The sequence below is a fragment of the Balaenoptera physalus genome (genome assembly GCF_965194825.1).
Source record: "Balaenoptera physalus genome assembly, chromosome: 16".
Classification (NCBI taxonomy): Eukaryota; Metazoa; Chordata; class Mammalia; order Artiodactyla; family Balaenopteridae; genus Balaenoptera; species Balaenoptera physalus.
In genome coordinates this window covers 9,816,988-9,833,557 of record NC_138898.1, presented here as the reverse complement: position 1 = coordinate 9,833,557, position 16,570 = coordinate 9,816,988, and the positions used below count along the sequence as shown (strand labels likewise).

The 16,570-nt window shown below is 46.0% G+C and overlaps 1 protein-coding gene across 3 annotated transcripts in view; it reads right to left on the bottom strand.

The window, feature by feature from the left end:
- Window positions 1–16,570, bottom strand: part of ZFP64 (ZFP64 zinc finger protein) — a 75,578-nt gene that overhangs the window by 4,257 nt on the left and 54,751 nt on the right. For 2 of the 3 annotated variants that reach the window (XM_082428384.1, XM_082428383.1), the window contains exons 6-7: window positions 9,640–9,789; window positions 9,406–9,468 (exon numbers count right to left, since the gene is read on the bottom strand). In XM_082428384.1, the coding sequence (XP_082284510.1) occupies window positions 9,406–9,468; window positions 9,640–9,789 (213 nt within the window). Of the gene's footprint in view, window positions 1–9,405; window positions 9,469–9,639; window positions 9,790–15,551; window positions 15,812–16,570 lie in introns of those variants that run through there. The other variant, XM_082428385.1, reaches the window with a different exon arrangement.

Below are 16,570 nucleotides of genomic sequence, written 5' to 3'. Positions count from 1 at the left end.
CAAATGCCCAGAGATAGGAAGACACTGAGGTCTAGATTAGCACATTGGGAAACAAGTAGGTGTGCTATTCATTCATGGCTCAGAACTTCTGAAGGCTCCTAAGGCACAGAGATAGTATCAGACTGAAAGAAAATCATAGGCCAAACCTTGTTTGGGAAAACGAGAGTGGTCATAGAACTATTCAAGATCAGGGTTTCCCTGGTGGCACAGTGGTTGAGAATCCACCTGCCAATGGAGGGGACACGGGTTCAAGCCCTGGTCCAGGAAGATCCCACATGCCGCAGAGCATCTAAGCCCGTGCACCACAACTACTGAGCCTGTGCATCTAGAGCCTGTGCTCCACAACAAGAGAGGCCACTGCAATGAGAAGCCCGCTCGCCACAACTAGAGAAAGCCCGTGCACAGCAACGAAGACCCAACACAGCCAAAAAAAAAAAAAAAAAAAAAAAAAAAGAAAGAAGTATTCAAGATCAGAGGGGGCAGGTGGGAGGGTATTGGAACAGCTTTCTGGCTCACTAGTTGATAAACCACATGGAGAATGGTCAGATTGATCCTTCCCTTACTTGTACTAAACCACAAGCAGCAATGGTGTCTACCTCCCAGGCTGTTAGGAAGTGAGCGTGCTTAGGCTGGAGAAACAATGTTAAAGGCCCCAAGTACCTAGAGGTACCCTGGAGAGCAGAGAACCCCAAGCCCAGAACATCGCCACCAAACTGTTCCACGCATCCCCCCCATAACCACTCCAGACTGATCACATCCAAATAAAAATCTACCCAATAACCAAATGCTTGGGGAAAGTCAGAACAGAAAGGCATGCCCAACTCAAGAACCTGAGGTTAAAGAAAATAATTATTTCAACACTAAAAACAGACATGGATTTTTTTTTTTTTTTAATTAAAAAAATTTTTTTGGCTGCACCACCCGACTTGCGGGATCTTAGTTCCCCAACCAGGGATCGAACCCGGGCCCCCAGCAGTGAAAGTGTCACATCCTAACCACTGTACCTCCAGGGAATTCCCCAGACATGTGTTTTAAGATGGCTTATCTAGAGCCATTGTGGGACAGTGTCAGAAGCCTAGGAATGATGAGATCTTAAAGCTTTCAGAAAAAAATGCCCAGATGAGCACACAACTCCTCAGACAACACTGGATGGTAGCAAGATGGGAACAGTATCTGCAAAGTTCCACAGAAATTATATCCTGTACTTGAACTAGCATTCCATGGGAAGAAAAAATAAAGCCAGTTGACAGATGACGCAGGGTATCACACTTGAACCGTGTACGTCAGAACAACAACAAAAAGGTAAGTGGATAAGATGTGGGATACAAGTAATGAAATGGAAAGTACTGCTTCCAAACCACCAAAGAGAACCAGTCATAAAAAAAGGGATACAACAGAACACAAAATGAGGTAAATATCAAACTAAACATCACTTAGTACAAGAAACAAATGGATTAAATTTCCTATTAAAAATGTCAATTACATTTTTAAAAAAAAAAGTCAGCTTAATGCTCTTAAGCTACCCAAATAAAAATGGCAGCGAAGTAGAAAACGATAGAAAAATACTCTAGGAAAATGCTAAAAGACATCAGAAATATCAATACTAGGCAAAACAAATCATGGTGAAAGCCACTAAAAATTTTATACTGAGGAGACAGAACTCACTAAGTAGATGCGAATCAAACTTATGAATCTAACAAGGTTTCACAAAAGGTTTTTCAAAGAAAAGCTTGCAAATTGTAGGACATGTTTTGAAACAACTTTTGCTCAAGAATCAAAATCCAATTACAAACTCCCAAGAGATGAACAGGGGGAGCTCCATGTATCAAAGCCCATAGCCTAGTCACTTTTCAGGAGAATGTCTGTGAACTTCAGTTCATTTTAAACAAAAGGCTGAAAGCAAGCGAACCATATGCAACTCAAGAAACTAGAAGAAATGAAGATGAACAGCACTTGATCAATAAAAACAAAAAATGGCTGTTAAAAAGGGAGGTTTGCTCAAAGAAAAGATACCAATAGGCCAGGGTTTTCAGTCTCGCCACTACAACCATTTGGGGCCAGGTGATTCTTTGCTGTGCCCTGTCCCGTGCACGTAAGATGTTTAGCAGCACCCCTGACCCTTTCCACTAGATGCCAGTAGCACCTTCCTCCCCAGTTCTGAGAGTCAAAAAAGTCTTCAGATATTACCAAATGTCCTGGGGGGGGAGGGGGATAAAATTGTACCTGGTTGAGAACCATTTTAATAGACATTGGAAAGGAGAAAGGGGACAAGAAATAGACAAACTCAACCATGATTATTAAATAGGACTTTACCCCAATCAGTTTAGAAGACTCAATAAAATGGTGATCATCCAGGAAGATATAAAATTACAGTCTGAATCAAGAAAGAAAACGGAGCAAAAACAATTTAGAAAAACTGCTCGGAGCAAAAACAATTTAGAAAAACTGCTATGTCAGAGATGTACCCCAAGGTGAATTGTTTATTGTTCAAATATTCACTGTCCTTCCCAGGAGAATTATGCCGCATGGTCCCATCACTGCAGGCTTGGATGTGTGACTGGCTCTGCCCAATGGAAGAGGAGCAAAACTGATGAGTCACTGTTAGGCAAATGCTTTTAAGAGCCAGTGCCTTGGGAATTCCCTGGTGGTCCAATGGTTGGGACTCCTGTTCGATCCCTGGTACAGGAACTAAGATCCTGCAAGCCACTCAGTGTGGCCAAAACAAAACAAAAACAAACAACAACAAAAAAGAGCCAGTGTCTGGTTGGCTACACTCGCTTCTCTTGCCCAAGATGACCTGTAACATTCCAGATCAGGGGTTGTTTGGTTTTTTTTTTTTTTTTTTGAACTATAGTTGCTGTACAATATATTTCAGGTGTACAACATAGTGATTCACAATTTTTTAAAGGTTACATTCCACTTATATTATTATAAAATATTGGCTTATTCCCTGTGAAGAGCAGGGGTTCATCTTTTTTTTAAAATAAATTTACTTTATTTATTTATTTTTGGCTCTGTTGGGTCTTTGTTGCTGTGTGCGGGCTTTCTCTAGTTGCAGCAAGTGGGGGCTACTCTTCGTTGCAGTGCGTGGGCTTCTCATTGCGGTGGCTCCCGTTGTGGAGCACGGGCTCTAGGCGCGCGGGCTTCAGTAGTTGCAGCACGCGGGCTCAGTAGTTGTGGTGTACGGGCTTAGATGCTCTGCGGCATGTGGGATCTTCCTGGACCAGGGATCGAAGCCGTGTCCCCTCCATTGGCAGGCGGATTCTCAACCAGAGCAGGGGTTCTTATTTTGGGCCTCATGGATACAATTTAGGGGATCCAAGACCTTGCACGGGAAAGGATTAAATTTTTATCTCCATTACCTCTAAGTGGAGTTTAGCATTTCCTCCAATTATGGATGTAGTCAACAAACCATAATAATGGTACCCGAGACCCCCATTAATAGACATGAGCCGTGTTCAGACCACATTCTACTTGCTGTAGTTCTCAGTACCCTTTACGCTCATCACTACTTCACAAGTAAGATAGTAGACCAGCCACTGGATCTGAAAATTAACTGCAGAGCTTCAGTGCTTCTGTGCCAATGAATCATCTCGGGGTGAGGAGGTCTCATTAAAATGCAGATTTTTTCATAGCTTTGAGATATAATTGATATATGATATTGTGTAGGTTTAAGGTATATGATGTGATGGTTTAATACATGTATATCATGAGAAATTATTACCACAATAAGTTTACTTAACACCTCCATCACCTCAGTTTACCATTTTGTGGTAAGAACATTTAAGATCTATTCGTAGCAACTTGCAAGTATATAATACAGAATTGTTAACTACAGTCACTGTGCTGTACCTTCGATCCCTAGGACTCATTCCTCTAATAACTATAAGTCTGTACCCTTTGACCAACATCTCCCCATTTCTCAAGCAGAACTCATAGAAACAAAGAGTAAAATGCAGTTTCAGATTCAGTGGGCCTGGGTGGGGACTAAGATTCTGTGTTTCTAACGAGCTCCCAGGTGGTGGTGACCTTTCTGGTCTGTACCACACTTCAGGAAAGTAAGGGTTTAGTGTATTAAAATACCACACAATGAACACTTTGATAGCAATTGTACTTAAATATAGTTTAATGTGCTTTTATTATGTTTAAAAATACTGTTCTGCGAAGGGTCCCGTAAGCTTCACAAAACTGCCAGGAGTCCACAGCAAGAAAAAAGGTCAAGAACGCCTTTATCTGGCGTATTCCAGACCGGTCGCTCCACCAGCCAGGCCCTGGTGAGAAGACCACAAGGCGCGGAGCTGCCACTGACTCTGGGGACACAGGGGTGAGCAGGGCAGGCTCCAGTGGCCACTGAGATGGACACTGTCGTCACAGCCTAATCTACACCCTCTCCAGCCTCTGGAAAAAAGTCATAAACGGAGTACTGCGGGCGCGTTCTACCCGATTTTCCAGCAAAAGTGTTTTCATGTTCAATTGTTTAATCACAGAGGGAAAGAAAAAAATGCCTCAACTCACTTCATGATAGATTAATCCTGATATCAATACCAAGTGAAGAAATATAGAGTGGGATAAAAATACAAACATTGGAAGTCACTCTCTTTTATGAGGCTAAACGCCAGAGAACCATCTTACAAGTGCAGAACATGTGAAATTCAATCATCATTCTTGATGAAAAAACCCAAACCCAAACAAAACAAAACACGCCCCCAAACCAACTTCAGAAGGCTTGGAATAAAAAAAACTTCTTTAACATGATAAATGATCTCGAGAGAATTCTAAGGACTCGAACCACAAATGGTGGTTAAAAAAATAAAAATAAGGCAGTTCCCTGGCAGTCCAGTGGTTAAGACTCAGTACTTTCACTGCCAAGAGCCCGGGTTCAATCCCTGGTCAGGGAACTAAGACCCCATAAGCCGTGCAGCACAGCCCCCCCGCCGCCCCCCCCAAAAAAAGAAATCAAGATATTTCATTAGAGTAAGGGGTAAGATATGGATGGTTTATCTTCACCACTACTCTTCAACTCTGACCCAGAGCACCAAGGCCAAGGCACCCCTGATCAAGCAGAAAGAGAGGAAAACTCACTCTTTGCATATGATAATCTACCTGGACAATTCAAAAGAATCCACTTGAACTATTAGAATCACTAAGACAGCAAGCGGCCTGGAGAGAACACACAAAATTCTTTTGAAACTAGTCCTGCTCCTTTCAGCACTCTATCCAGTTCCTACGTCCCCCCTTGCTCCCCCATCCTTAATCCCAGTCTCCTCCCTAAAGATAAGCACATCCCCACTTGGAAGGTGGGGAGGCAGGGTGTGGTGATGATTGAATTAAGTGCCAGGTGATACATGATGCTCTGTGATTCACAATCTTAATTTAGTACTTTTCAGCTAGCCCACTGAGGAAAATACAGTACTTGTTTCTTTTGGACTTTATTCCATGTGGGCTTCTCATGTGAATATTGGCACTTCTATTTCTTAAGTGATTGCTTGTTCAAATCCTTTTCCGTTGGAGTGATCTTTGATTTGTAGGCATCCTTGTGTGTTCTGAAGATGAACTCTGCCCCATGTTGCAAATTTCTTGTGGGACACTTGTCTTAACTCCTTAATGGTATCTTATTGTAAGTTTTAACTTTAGTCATATTTAATCTGTCTTCTTGTGGTCTTTGTTAATTGTTTTTGCCTGTCTATTTCCCCCATAAATTTGTCCTCCTATATTTGCTAGTAAGTCATAGACTTTAATATTTAACTTATTTAGTATATTTGATATTTGAATGGTAAATTTCCCTATCAAAAATGTCAATTACATTTAAAAAAAAAAAGTCTGCTGTAAACCAAAATACGCTAGTTGGCTTGAGAACAAGCGCTTGTGTGACGATTGCACTGAAAACCGGGTGCTTTTCTTATGCTGCACCATTTTGACTTGAAAGAACTGAAAAACCATGATTATTTTCAGATTTGGTATTTGGCAGATGTTTTCTAAAATATGAACTAAGTGAGACTGTCATGTCAAGGAACGTTAATGATGATACTGTGAGGTTAACTTCTGGATTCTAAAAGAAAAGTTTGGATTTCAGAACATATATCCCCATTACCCTGGGCCTGCAGCATCTTAGTTCTTAGATACTTCTGATGAGATTGGTAATATTAAATGTGATTTTTCTCCTATGGTTACAATGAAATGGGTCAACATTTGGAACAATTATAAAAGTTAGCAAAACCTACATTTTCCCAAATGTCCAGTGTATGACTGTCAAATCAAGCCTGAGTAGGAGCCAAAGTGGAAAACAAACTAATGAATGGATTTTAACTTAACAGTTTGAAAACTTTATGGATATGACTGCAAATTCTATACAGCAACTAGTCTTTAACAAACCATCATTTGTTGTATTTTGGTGTAGTGTTATCTGAAAAGGTTATCAAAATACTCCTCCATTTCCAATTACATTATATGAGAGGCCAGATTTTCTTCATATACCCCAAAGGAACACATGGCAACAGACTGTATACTGGAATAGAGGGATGAGAATCCAGCTATTAAGACAGGTTTGCAAATGTGTATACAATGTTACTTATCACATTTTGTTTTGGGAAATAGTTACTTTTCATAGAAGTGTTTATATATAATGAGCTTACTGTTTTTTTTTTTTTTTTAAATTTTTAAAATTTTACTTATTTTTTTGGCCACGTGGTGCAGCACGTGGGATCTTAGTTCCCTCATCAGGGATCGAACCCACGCCCCCTGCACTGGAAGCATGGAGTCTTAACCACTGGACCACCAGGGAAGTCGTCCACTGTTTTTAAATGAATAAATGTTTTAAAGTTTTCGTTCTAACTTTTAATGCAGTAACTGTCAATAAAAAAAACTCTTTGGGGATCTTCAGTTTTGAAGTGTAAAAGATCTCAAAGAGTGTCTGGGAAATCAATGTTCTACCCATCTGGCAAAGGTCCTTAAGTGATCACCCACACATATACTGCCATCCTTGCCTCCCACTAACAGCTGGGTCAGAGATGTCATTTGGTCTATATTAGTTCTTTTTCTTGGTAATAGAACCTTCTCTTTGTAGCTGGGCACTTGCCACACAGATTGAAGATTTCAAGCTCCCGGCCTTCATTTCCACAGCTAAGAGTGGCCATGTGACTAAGTTCTGGCCAAATGGGCGTCAACTCAAATGATGTGTGTAACTTCTAGGATGTGCCTTTAAGGTGCAGTAAGCCATCTCAGACCACACCAAGGAGAGCTACATCACTGGGATATCAAAGCAACAAAAGAAGAGCCCGAGTCCCTGAAACCATGGGGCCCGGCCACCATGCTTGGACTGTCACAGGAACGAAATACTTTGGTTTCATGCAACCTTTAGTTGCTTACTCACTATTCCATGAGTCACAAGGGATACTACTTCTGGGTCATGCCCAGAGGGAAAGATGCTGTGAGCCTCCCAGGCCCCACTCCTACCTTCCACTGGGTAAGAGATTCAGAGAAGTAGAGCAGTTGCCTTGGATCCGGAGAAGCAGCTCAGTGTACACCTACCAGAGAAGCACGGGTCTGCCCTGCATATGCATCCCTGACTCAGTGAACCCCACCAAGGACAGGGCCTTGCCTTATACTTTCTGTATCCCCATCATGCTCTGTATCGCCTCAATAAAACATTAATCCAGCCCCTGCCTAGCTCCCTAGGTCCGCCTGGTACTGTTGACATTGGGGCCTGACAATTCTTTGCAGGGCCTGTCCTGTGCATTGCAGGATTTCAGCAGCACCTTTGGCCCCCACCCACTAGATGGCAGTAGCACCGCCCCAATGGAGGACTGCTCAGTTATCCTCAGGGCAGAGTCACCCACTTTGAAGTTGCCTAGCCAGGCCACCCTGCTGGGGAGGAGGGGGGGGGGTCATCTTTGTTCAAATGGCTCCCACAGTCTGCATGCTCTTACCGACATCATCCTGGCAGCCTTGTCTTTCAAGGCTTCACTAGGAGGCCTTTCATGATCCACCCTTCCCAGGCAAAGTGGACCCTTTGTTGTCTAGTTTCCATAGCACGACGCCCATTTTCAGTAGAGACTAGTTGTCCAGAAAGCTGTCTTCTTAATGATGGAGCTTCAGGGTTTTAGCTGGGCATATGGCTGCCCTTCTTGAAGCCATTTTCCAGCCCCCCTTCATGCCTGATGTGGCCACGACTAAGTTCTCCTCATTATCCCGCTAAGTCACAGGAGATGCTGCTTCTGGGGCATGACCTGAGGGAGGCATGCTGTGAGCCCTTCCTCCTGCTTCTTTTTCCCACTGGTTGAGAGACTGAGTTCTAGAGCAGCTGCCTTGGACCAGGAGACGAAGCTGTATGTTTAGGTGGCCAGCTATTCCACCAGCTGTGGACTATTTACTTCTTAAATTGTACTTGAGAGAAATCAATCTGATTGTGTTTAAGTCACTTAGTTTGGTTTCTCTGAGAGCAAAGACATCAGTATCCCAACTCATACAGGCTACTGTAGAGTCTACACTAGAGACCAGAGGTTGGCCAAGTTTTTGTAAAGAACCAGAGAGTATAATACACCTTAGGCTTTGTGCAACATGCAGTCTCCAGCAACTACTCAATAACCCCACTGTAGGGCCAGAAAATAGTTATTTTTCATAAAATTGTTAATATGTCATGGGCTTGCTGTTACATTATTGGTAACAAAGCAGCCACAGATAATAGTTAGACAAGTGGGCGTGACAACAGGCCGTACGTAGTGTGCAGAGCCTGGTTCGTGATCACACATTCCTTTGCTCCAGCACGTATGGTTTCCCTGTATTCTCAGAAGCTGGGTGCTCTGAAGGCACCTTCGAGAAGCAACTTCATTGCTCTTATCTAAGATTCCTACCGCCACAAAGCGGCGGTGTTCCCCTCCCTTCACCGGCCTCTCCAGCTGCATCTCACACCCATTCAGCTCCTGCTCCCTCCAAGCCTTTGTGTCGCTGTTCCCTCTGCCTGGAGCCCTTCCCTCTCCTCATCTGGTTACTCAACCATCTTTTTTTTTTCTCTTTGCCATGCAGCACGCAGGATCTAATTCCCGGACCAGGGATCGAACCCGTGCCCCCTGCTGTGGAAGCACAGAGTCTTAACCACTGGACCACCAGGCAAGTCCCTCAGCCATCTTTCATAGTTTAATGTAAGAGTCTCTTCCTCCGAAAAGCCCGTCATGACCAGCCTAGATCAAATCCCCCTACTACAGTCCCGGTACTTTTCCCCTCGCCTGTTAGTTACCCTTATTGCCTTTGTGACTTTTTAGGTCCCAGACCCTCCCACTAGACTAAGTTTCATGAGGCAGAGAGACTGTTTCTGTCCTGCTTGCCACTATATGCCCAGCACTTCATTCATATCCACATCCTTGGGTTTTTTTCAACACTCAAGTTTTGAGCAAATGAATGGATACCTACCCGTGTGAATTCTTAGATGGCGGTCCAAATCTTTCATGCCATGAACAGTTTTGAAGTGGCAACCTAGAAAAGAAAAACAGGTTCCCTTAATATAAATAACCTCAAAGAGGAAAGCGACCAGGAATCTGAAATTCTGGCAAGTCACATGCTCAGTCAGTGAGCGAACTGATTCCGAGCTCCTGTGACCGAGCCCCGTACAGAGAAGGGGCTCAGTGCCTCGAGTTTACTCTTTACCTGGATAGCAGCAGTTGAAGGTCCTCTCCCCAAGGGTCGCTGTTTGTTCCTTTGACTCGGAGGGAAGAGCTGTGACAGGGGCTTTCTGGGTATCACTGCTGTCAGCGGAGGGATAAGTTGGTTTTGGAACATCATTATCTAGTTCTGAAGCTGAAATTGAGACAATAGTAAGCGTTACTTAATTTCTCAAATATAAGCACCATGGTAAGTCTTATAGCAGGTTTGGGCTTATTTCACCTACCACCCCCCCCCACAAAAAAAAACAAAAACAAAAACCCAAACATCACAAGTTAGAAGCCATGCACACTCTGGTCTTAACAATCCTCTTCCTCTTTACCAATTTCCAGGAAGTACAGGGGGCAAAGGAACATGGTATCGTGACAGGGACCCAACTGCCAAGATTCAGACTGCAAAACTTTGCAGCAGCGCTTCTCAAACGACATGGGGAAGACCTGGTACATAGAATAATTTCTGATCCGTCAGACCAGTATTTTTTATAAAATAAAGACAAATTATGAGAAAAGTGGAATAAGACAATAAAAGCCCAAACATTATTAGATATGACAGAAAGCTGGATGTTGAGCTGTTTTTTTTTTTGTTTTTTTTTTATAGCTTTTTTTTTTAATGTTGAGCTGTTTTTAAGTGCTTACTCTCCATTTCTGAATTTATTTTGACTCAACTCAGTAACAGGTCACAGACCACACTTCAAGTGCCACTGCTTTCCAGGACAAAATGCCACTGTTTCAACTTGAAAGATGGAGGAGGAGAAAGAAAAATCAGAGACTAAAAGATGTGAGATGGTCTGTAGTATCAGGACCTTTTTGGATCCCAATTTAAACATATTGTAAAAGCCATTTAAGGGGCTTCCCTGGTGGCGCAGTGGTTGAGAATCTGCCTGCCAATGCAGGGGACACGGGCTAGAGCCCTAGTCTGGGAAGATCCCACATGCCGTGGAGCAACTGGGCCCGTGAGGCACAGCTGCTGAGCCTGCGCGTCTGGAGTCTGTGCCCTGCAACAAGAGAGGGCGCGATAGTGAGAGGCCCGCGCACCGCGATGAAGAGTGGCCCCCACTCCTCACAACTAGAGAAAGCCCTCGCACAGAAACGAAGACCCAACACAGCCAAAAGTAAATAAATAAATAAATTTATAAAAAAAAAAAAAAAAGCCATTCAAGACCATGGGAAGTGCAAACACTAACTGAAAGTTTGATAAGGGAATTTTTAAATTTTTTTTAAAGGTGTGAAGATGAAATTAAAGTTTTTAAAAGCATTCTATTAGTTTAGGGATGGCTATTTATAAATAGTATATGTCTGATGTGCTTCAAAATAATCCAGGGAGGGGAATGGCTGCACAGAAGAAACAAGATTGGCCACGTGTAACTAGTTGTTGAAACTGAGTGTCTAGTCCAGGAAGTTCACTGTATCATTCTCTCTGTTAGTAAGGCTAAGCTAGGTGAAACTGCTGTTTTTGTGGGCCAAAATGATCAGATAATTTCATATGGTTCAACCTAATATGCAGGTTAAAAAATTTCTATAACAAAGCCTAAGTACTCCTAGAAGATTGTAAAGTGATTTCTCTCCAAACAGATTTAAGACCAAGGTAAAAAGAGGTGCTGTCAATATCTTCAGTCTTAAAAAATATATTAACTAGTTTATGAGTTACAGGCCAAGGTCAGGGACTTTTGGCCCCAGTTATAGAAGGTGGATTCCATCTTTCTTGCTAGGTTTAAGGTAAACCTTCTTACCATGAGAAGCTGTAGAACACGTTGATAAGGGCTTCAGTTCCAGGCATAGGGTTTGCTTAGCCACGTGCTAGCTGTGTGACTATTGGCAACTTAAGTAAACTGAGGCTCAGAAAGGTTATCTGTAAAAAGGTATCACCGACCTGCCTCAGAGTTAAGAGATGAGCAATGTAAAGTCTTGGTACAGGACCCGGCCTCCACTGAGTCAATGCTATTACAGGGCTTCAGGTAAAGGACTGCAGGTATCACATCCAAGTAGCTGTGGAGCTTGAAGCCCCTTAACAGGGTCTGAACAACTGACCTAGTCCTGTAGCTTTCAACTGGGGGTCATTTTGCAATACCTGGGGACGTTTTTGATTGTCATGATCGTGTGCACACGTTTGCGATAGTGGCACCTAGTGGGCAGAGGCCAGGACGTTGCTAAACATCCTATGATGCACAGGACGGCCTCCACACCTACATCAGAATCACCTGAATTGCGGGTTAAATGTAGTTTCCAAAGCCTCATCTAGACTTAACTGGGGGTGGGCCCAGGAACCTGCCTTTTTAAAGCACTCCAAGTGATATCCTCATACTACTCTTTAAGCCTTTGCTACTCAAAGGGTGGTCCTCAGAGCACCAACATCAGCGTGACCTGAGAGCTTGTTAGAAATGCAGACTCTCATGTCCCAGACCTACAGAATCTGCACTTTAATGAGATCCCCTGGTGATACCTATGCTCATTAAAGTGGCAGAAGTATAACTCCAAGCCAGCACTACTCAGAAACCTGTGCATCACAATCACCTGGAGGGCTTGTTAAGGTACAGGTGGCTTGGGCTCCACCTCTGGAGTTCCTGACTCAGTAGGTCTGGAGTGGAGCTGGCAATTCTTCATTTCTAACAAGCTCCCAGCTGATGCTGTTGGTCTGGGGACCACATTTTGAGAATTTCTGCTCTTCGAGAAAAGATACTGGCTCGGAGGAGATGCTGCTCAAGGCCGCAGGGCTAGATGGTTTCAGCCAATTAGAACCCACACTTGCCAGATCTGAAGTCCATCACTCTGCCCCTCAGAGGAAGACACAAAACCTTGCATTGTTTAGCAATTCACATGTTAAAGAAAGCCATTAAACTATTGAGGGTTTTTAATCCCACAGAAACCAAGGAAGACTGAAAAGCTGAAATCTAAGTGAGAGGCTCTAAAGCACAGTGATTTAGCAAACCGACTGGGAAGCCAGGTGATAAGTTCCAAATTCCAATTCTATCCTTTACTAGCTGTGTGACCCTGGGTAAGTTACTCAACTTCCCTGTTCCTCAGTTTCCACGTCTGTAAAATGAGGGTTATGGCCCCCATCTCACAGGTTTAGACGAAGATTAAGTTCTTTAATGTATATACGTAAAAGAACCTTATACATAAGTCAGCGCTATATAAACGTTACTGGTTTTATTCACTGATGTGTACACACACGAGCCACCAGATTCTCAGGGAGTGGAAAACACACTGAGCTATGCAAGTTTGAAGACAGGTAGAAGGGAGATGGATGGGTTAAAGCTATCAGAAAACTGTGCCCAAGGCTATAAAGGGTCACCAAGGCAGACTATGGCAGAGGCATGCAGAGCCTCTAAAGGCGACTTCCTCCTTCAATTTTAAGCATCCAGGAAAGCAAGGAAGGTCAGAAGCCTACACTCCTGAGAAAGGTACAGCTGGGGCAGAGACCCTTCTAGTCTGAAAGATGGGGTTGGGGCCACATCTGACAGAACTCAGTAACCCTTTGAGAAACTGTTGATGTTCCTTCGGTAAGGTTGTTTTCCTGCCCCTCTTATGATTGAAGTGACTGAAGTCTACCAACTGACCTGCTCTGTTCTATCTCCTCCAAAAGCTAGGTGAGTTGCAAAGCCATCTGCAAATTAAGAGTGGCCCAACCTTAAAAAAAAAAAAAAAAAAAAAAGGCGGGCTTCTAGCTCAGCATCATAACAGACCTAAAATGCGTGGAGGGGGAACGTCAGTTGCGAGGCTGCTTTTCCCCACAGTGGCGGCTGGTGTTGAGATGCCCTGGCACCCACCGTGCTGCACAACACAGAACACCCTCCGCAACCCCTCCAAACACAGGGCAAGGCTCCAAGAGGTGCCCTCCAAGCGCTGTTTGCAGGAAGAAAAAGCAGCCCACGGCACTCACTTTGAACAGTCCGGGTTTTCAGGAATTGTCTTTTATAATCGCTTCCCCCAAAGACTCAACATCCCCAATACCTCCCCAGTTCTTTTACAGAGGATCAGCAGAAGCCTTGCTCCCACCCCAGGAACCCCACCCTAGGGTTAGGGTTAGGGTGGAACCGCACTCCGGTTCCACCCGCCTATCGCCACTCTAGACCTTGAGCACAAACACAGGATATTTTGGTTATAGTAGTTCCATCCAGCCAAGCTTTAGGTTTTTTGTTTTTTAAAGAAACGTTTATTTATTTATTGGAATAGGTAATAAATAGATTGTTAATAGTTATAATCCAAAAGTTACTGTGAAAAGTCTCCTTCCAACCCCACTCCCCAGCTACCCAGTTCCCCCCAAAGGCAATGTTAAGAGTTTCTTGAAACATTTTGTTTAATTAGCTATTATTTGTCTAAAGGGTTGGTTTTCTTTGGTTTTATTTTTAGGACTGTATTTAAAACTAAAGCGTGATGCCAAACTATTAGTTTAGGGGTGACTTTGTTAAGCTTCTGCTCTCCTCCACTACCTCCTTGGGAGCGTATGGTCATCAAAGCCCACCAGACAGACCTGCTGCTGGAAGTCTGATCATTCTGGCAGGAGGGACTAGATCCCCCTCTCCCTTTCTGAGCCAGGAAAATGCGCGGGAGGGAGAGAAGAGAAGAAAGTTCTGCTAAAAACTCCTCTCACTACCCCCTTGCTAAGCAAAAGGCAGCAGCTAACCACGGGCCGGAGGGAAGGTGGAGGGCAGAGGCACCGTCAAGTAGGAACCTACATCGTCTGACCTGAGTGCAAGATAATCAGAAGGGGAAGCGCCTTAGAAATGCAGCGTCCCCGACTCCACCCCACCCCTGAGATCACAGCAGCGGAGGGGGTGGTGGGAGCCTGAGAATTTAGCGAGTTCTAGAAGCTCCCTACCTGCAGGCTCTTCAGAAGCAGAGGCCCCAAGGCCCACCGGGTGAGAACTACTGCCCCGGGGGCTTAGGGTAGTCCGGGGTCCCTAGGCTTCTCCCGGAGCCCCTCTAGCCCGGTGGCAGCCGGGGTGAAATCCCACCGCGGCACTGCCCTGCTCACTCCCCGCCCCCAACATGGCTCCACTTCGCTTCCAGTAGAAGTCGAAGTCCTTACCGGAGCCCGGGGCTCCCGTCACTTCTCAAAAGCTCAACCGGACGCGCCTCCAAGCTCCAGCCTCGCTGACGCCCGAGGCCTCTGCACTTGCTGTTCCCTCTGCCTGGAATGCTCTTCCCTCGGCCATCTCCACCGCTCGCTCCCTCACGACCTCCAGAGTTTTACTCGACGGCGCCCTCCACGGACAGGCCTTCCCGGGACAACCCCCTCCCAAGCCCCTCCCAGCTCGATGTTTCCCCCGGCGCTCAGCCCTAACACACCTCGCGTTCCACCGCTTTATCTCATGTGCCATCTTTCTCGCCTCCACTGGGCCATAATAAGCTCCAGAAGGGTCGGAATTCTATCCTCCCTGTTCGTTGCTGTGTCTCTCTCCAGCACCTAGCCCCAGGTCCCGGCAGAAGCTCAGACATTTTTCAGACCCCCCCCCCCATCCCTCAGGAAAACGCCTGGGGCGCGGGTCTCGGAGCGCCCACCTTCCAGGCGCTCAGCCCCAGCCCAGCGCCAAGGAGGTCGGGCACCCGGGTGCCGGCGCACCCCGAAGACAGCCTCCAAAGGGGTCTCAGAGCATCCTTCCAACGTGTTCGGGAGATGAACCGTCATTTCATAGCGCTTGGGGGGAGGGGGAGTGGCTGCAGGAATCCCCTCGGGGAGCGACGTAATTTACCCGAGGAGGGTGAATTTACAAGGGGGGGGGGTGTGTGTAACTCACAAAGGCGGGGTTAGCAAGGCCCGAGCCCCAGAACTCGGGTTGGAAGCTTCACCAGCCCTTCCACGCCCGGTGGCCGGGACCTCGCACCCGCGCGGCTCCGGGGAACGTCCGAGAAAACTGCCTCCAGCCCCCCGGGCCGGGCGTCCGCAGCACTACTCACCCGGCTCCCCCAGCACCTCCGGGGCCGCCTCGGCGAACTCCTGGCGCTCTGGCTGCGGCTCCTCGGAGCCGAGATGCTGGGGCCTGGCCTGCTTGCGCCGCGACATGGCGTGAGGACCAGGGCTCTGGCGCGTCCCTACGAGTGGCCAGCCTCACACAACCAATTCCCGGAGTTGGGAAATTACCCCCCCCTCCCCCCCGTCGGCCGGAGCGCGCATGTCCCGGCAATTCTGCTCCTCAGCCCGAGCAGGGCGATTTATCAAGAGCCCTGACGGCTGATTGGCCCGGAGCCAAGACCTCGGGACTCCTGGGGAAGCGCGGTCCACACCCGGGAAGCCCGCACCACCTGGGAAGCTCGTTAGAAATGCAGACTCTCGGGCTCCACCCCAGACCCGCTGAATCAGAATCTGCATTTTAACAAGCTCCCCAGGTGATTCGCATGCACATTTAAGTTTGAGAAACCGTGTCTGCATTTTAACGAGATCCCCAGGTGATTCGTTTGCCCATTAAAATTTTAGAAGCACGGCTCTCCTCCAATTTAATGTGCGCGCGAATCACGGGGGATCTCGTTAAAATGCAGATTCTGACTCAGTGGGTCTGGGGTGGGGCCTGAGCGTCTGTATTTCTAACGAGCTCCCAGGTGATGCCGTTGCGGCTCCTGCCGCAGAGGCCGCGCTTTTAGATTCTGGCTTAATTGGTCTGGACTGAAACCTGGGCATTGGTGGACATATATTTTTAAAAAGCTTCCCCAGGTTATTCTGAAGGGCAGCCAAGGTTGAGAAGCACGACCTCCACTCGTGGCTGCATATTCGAATTTAAAATTTAAATGAGGCTAGTGCGTCTCCAACGGCAGGGTGAACTTACTGGTCCTGGAAGAGTTGGTTAAAAATGCAGATTCCGGAAGTTTTGGCTTCAGGCGGCGGAGCCCAGGCATCTGCATTTCCATGCAGCGTCTCTCCCCCGGCCCCCGCACTCTGGCGCCCGGGGTCTGAGACCACACGGAGGAAAGAGGCCTGGGGC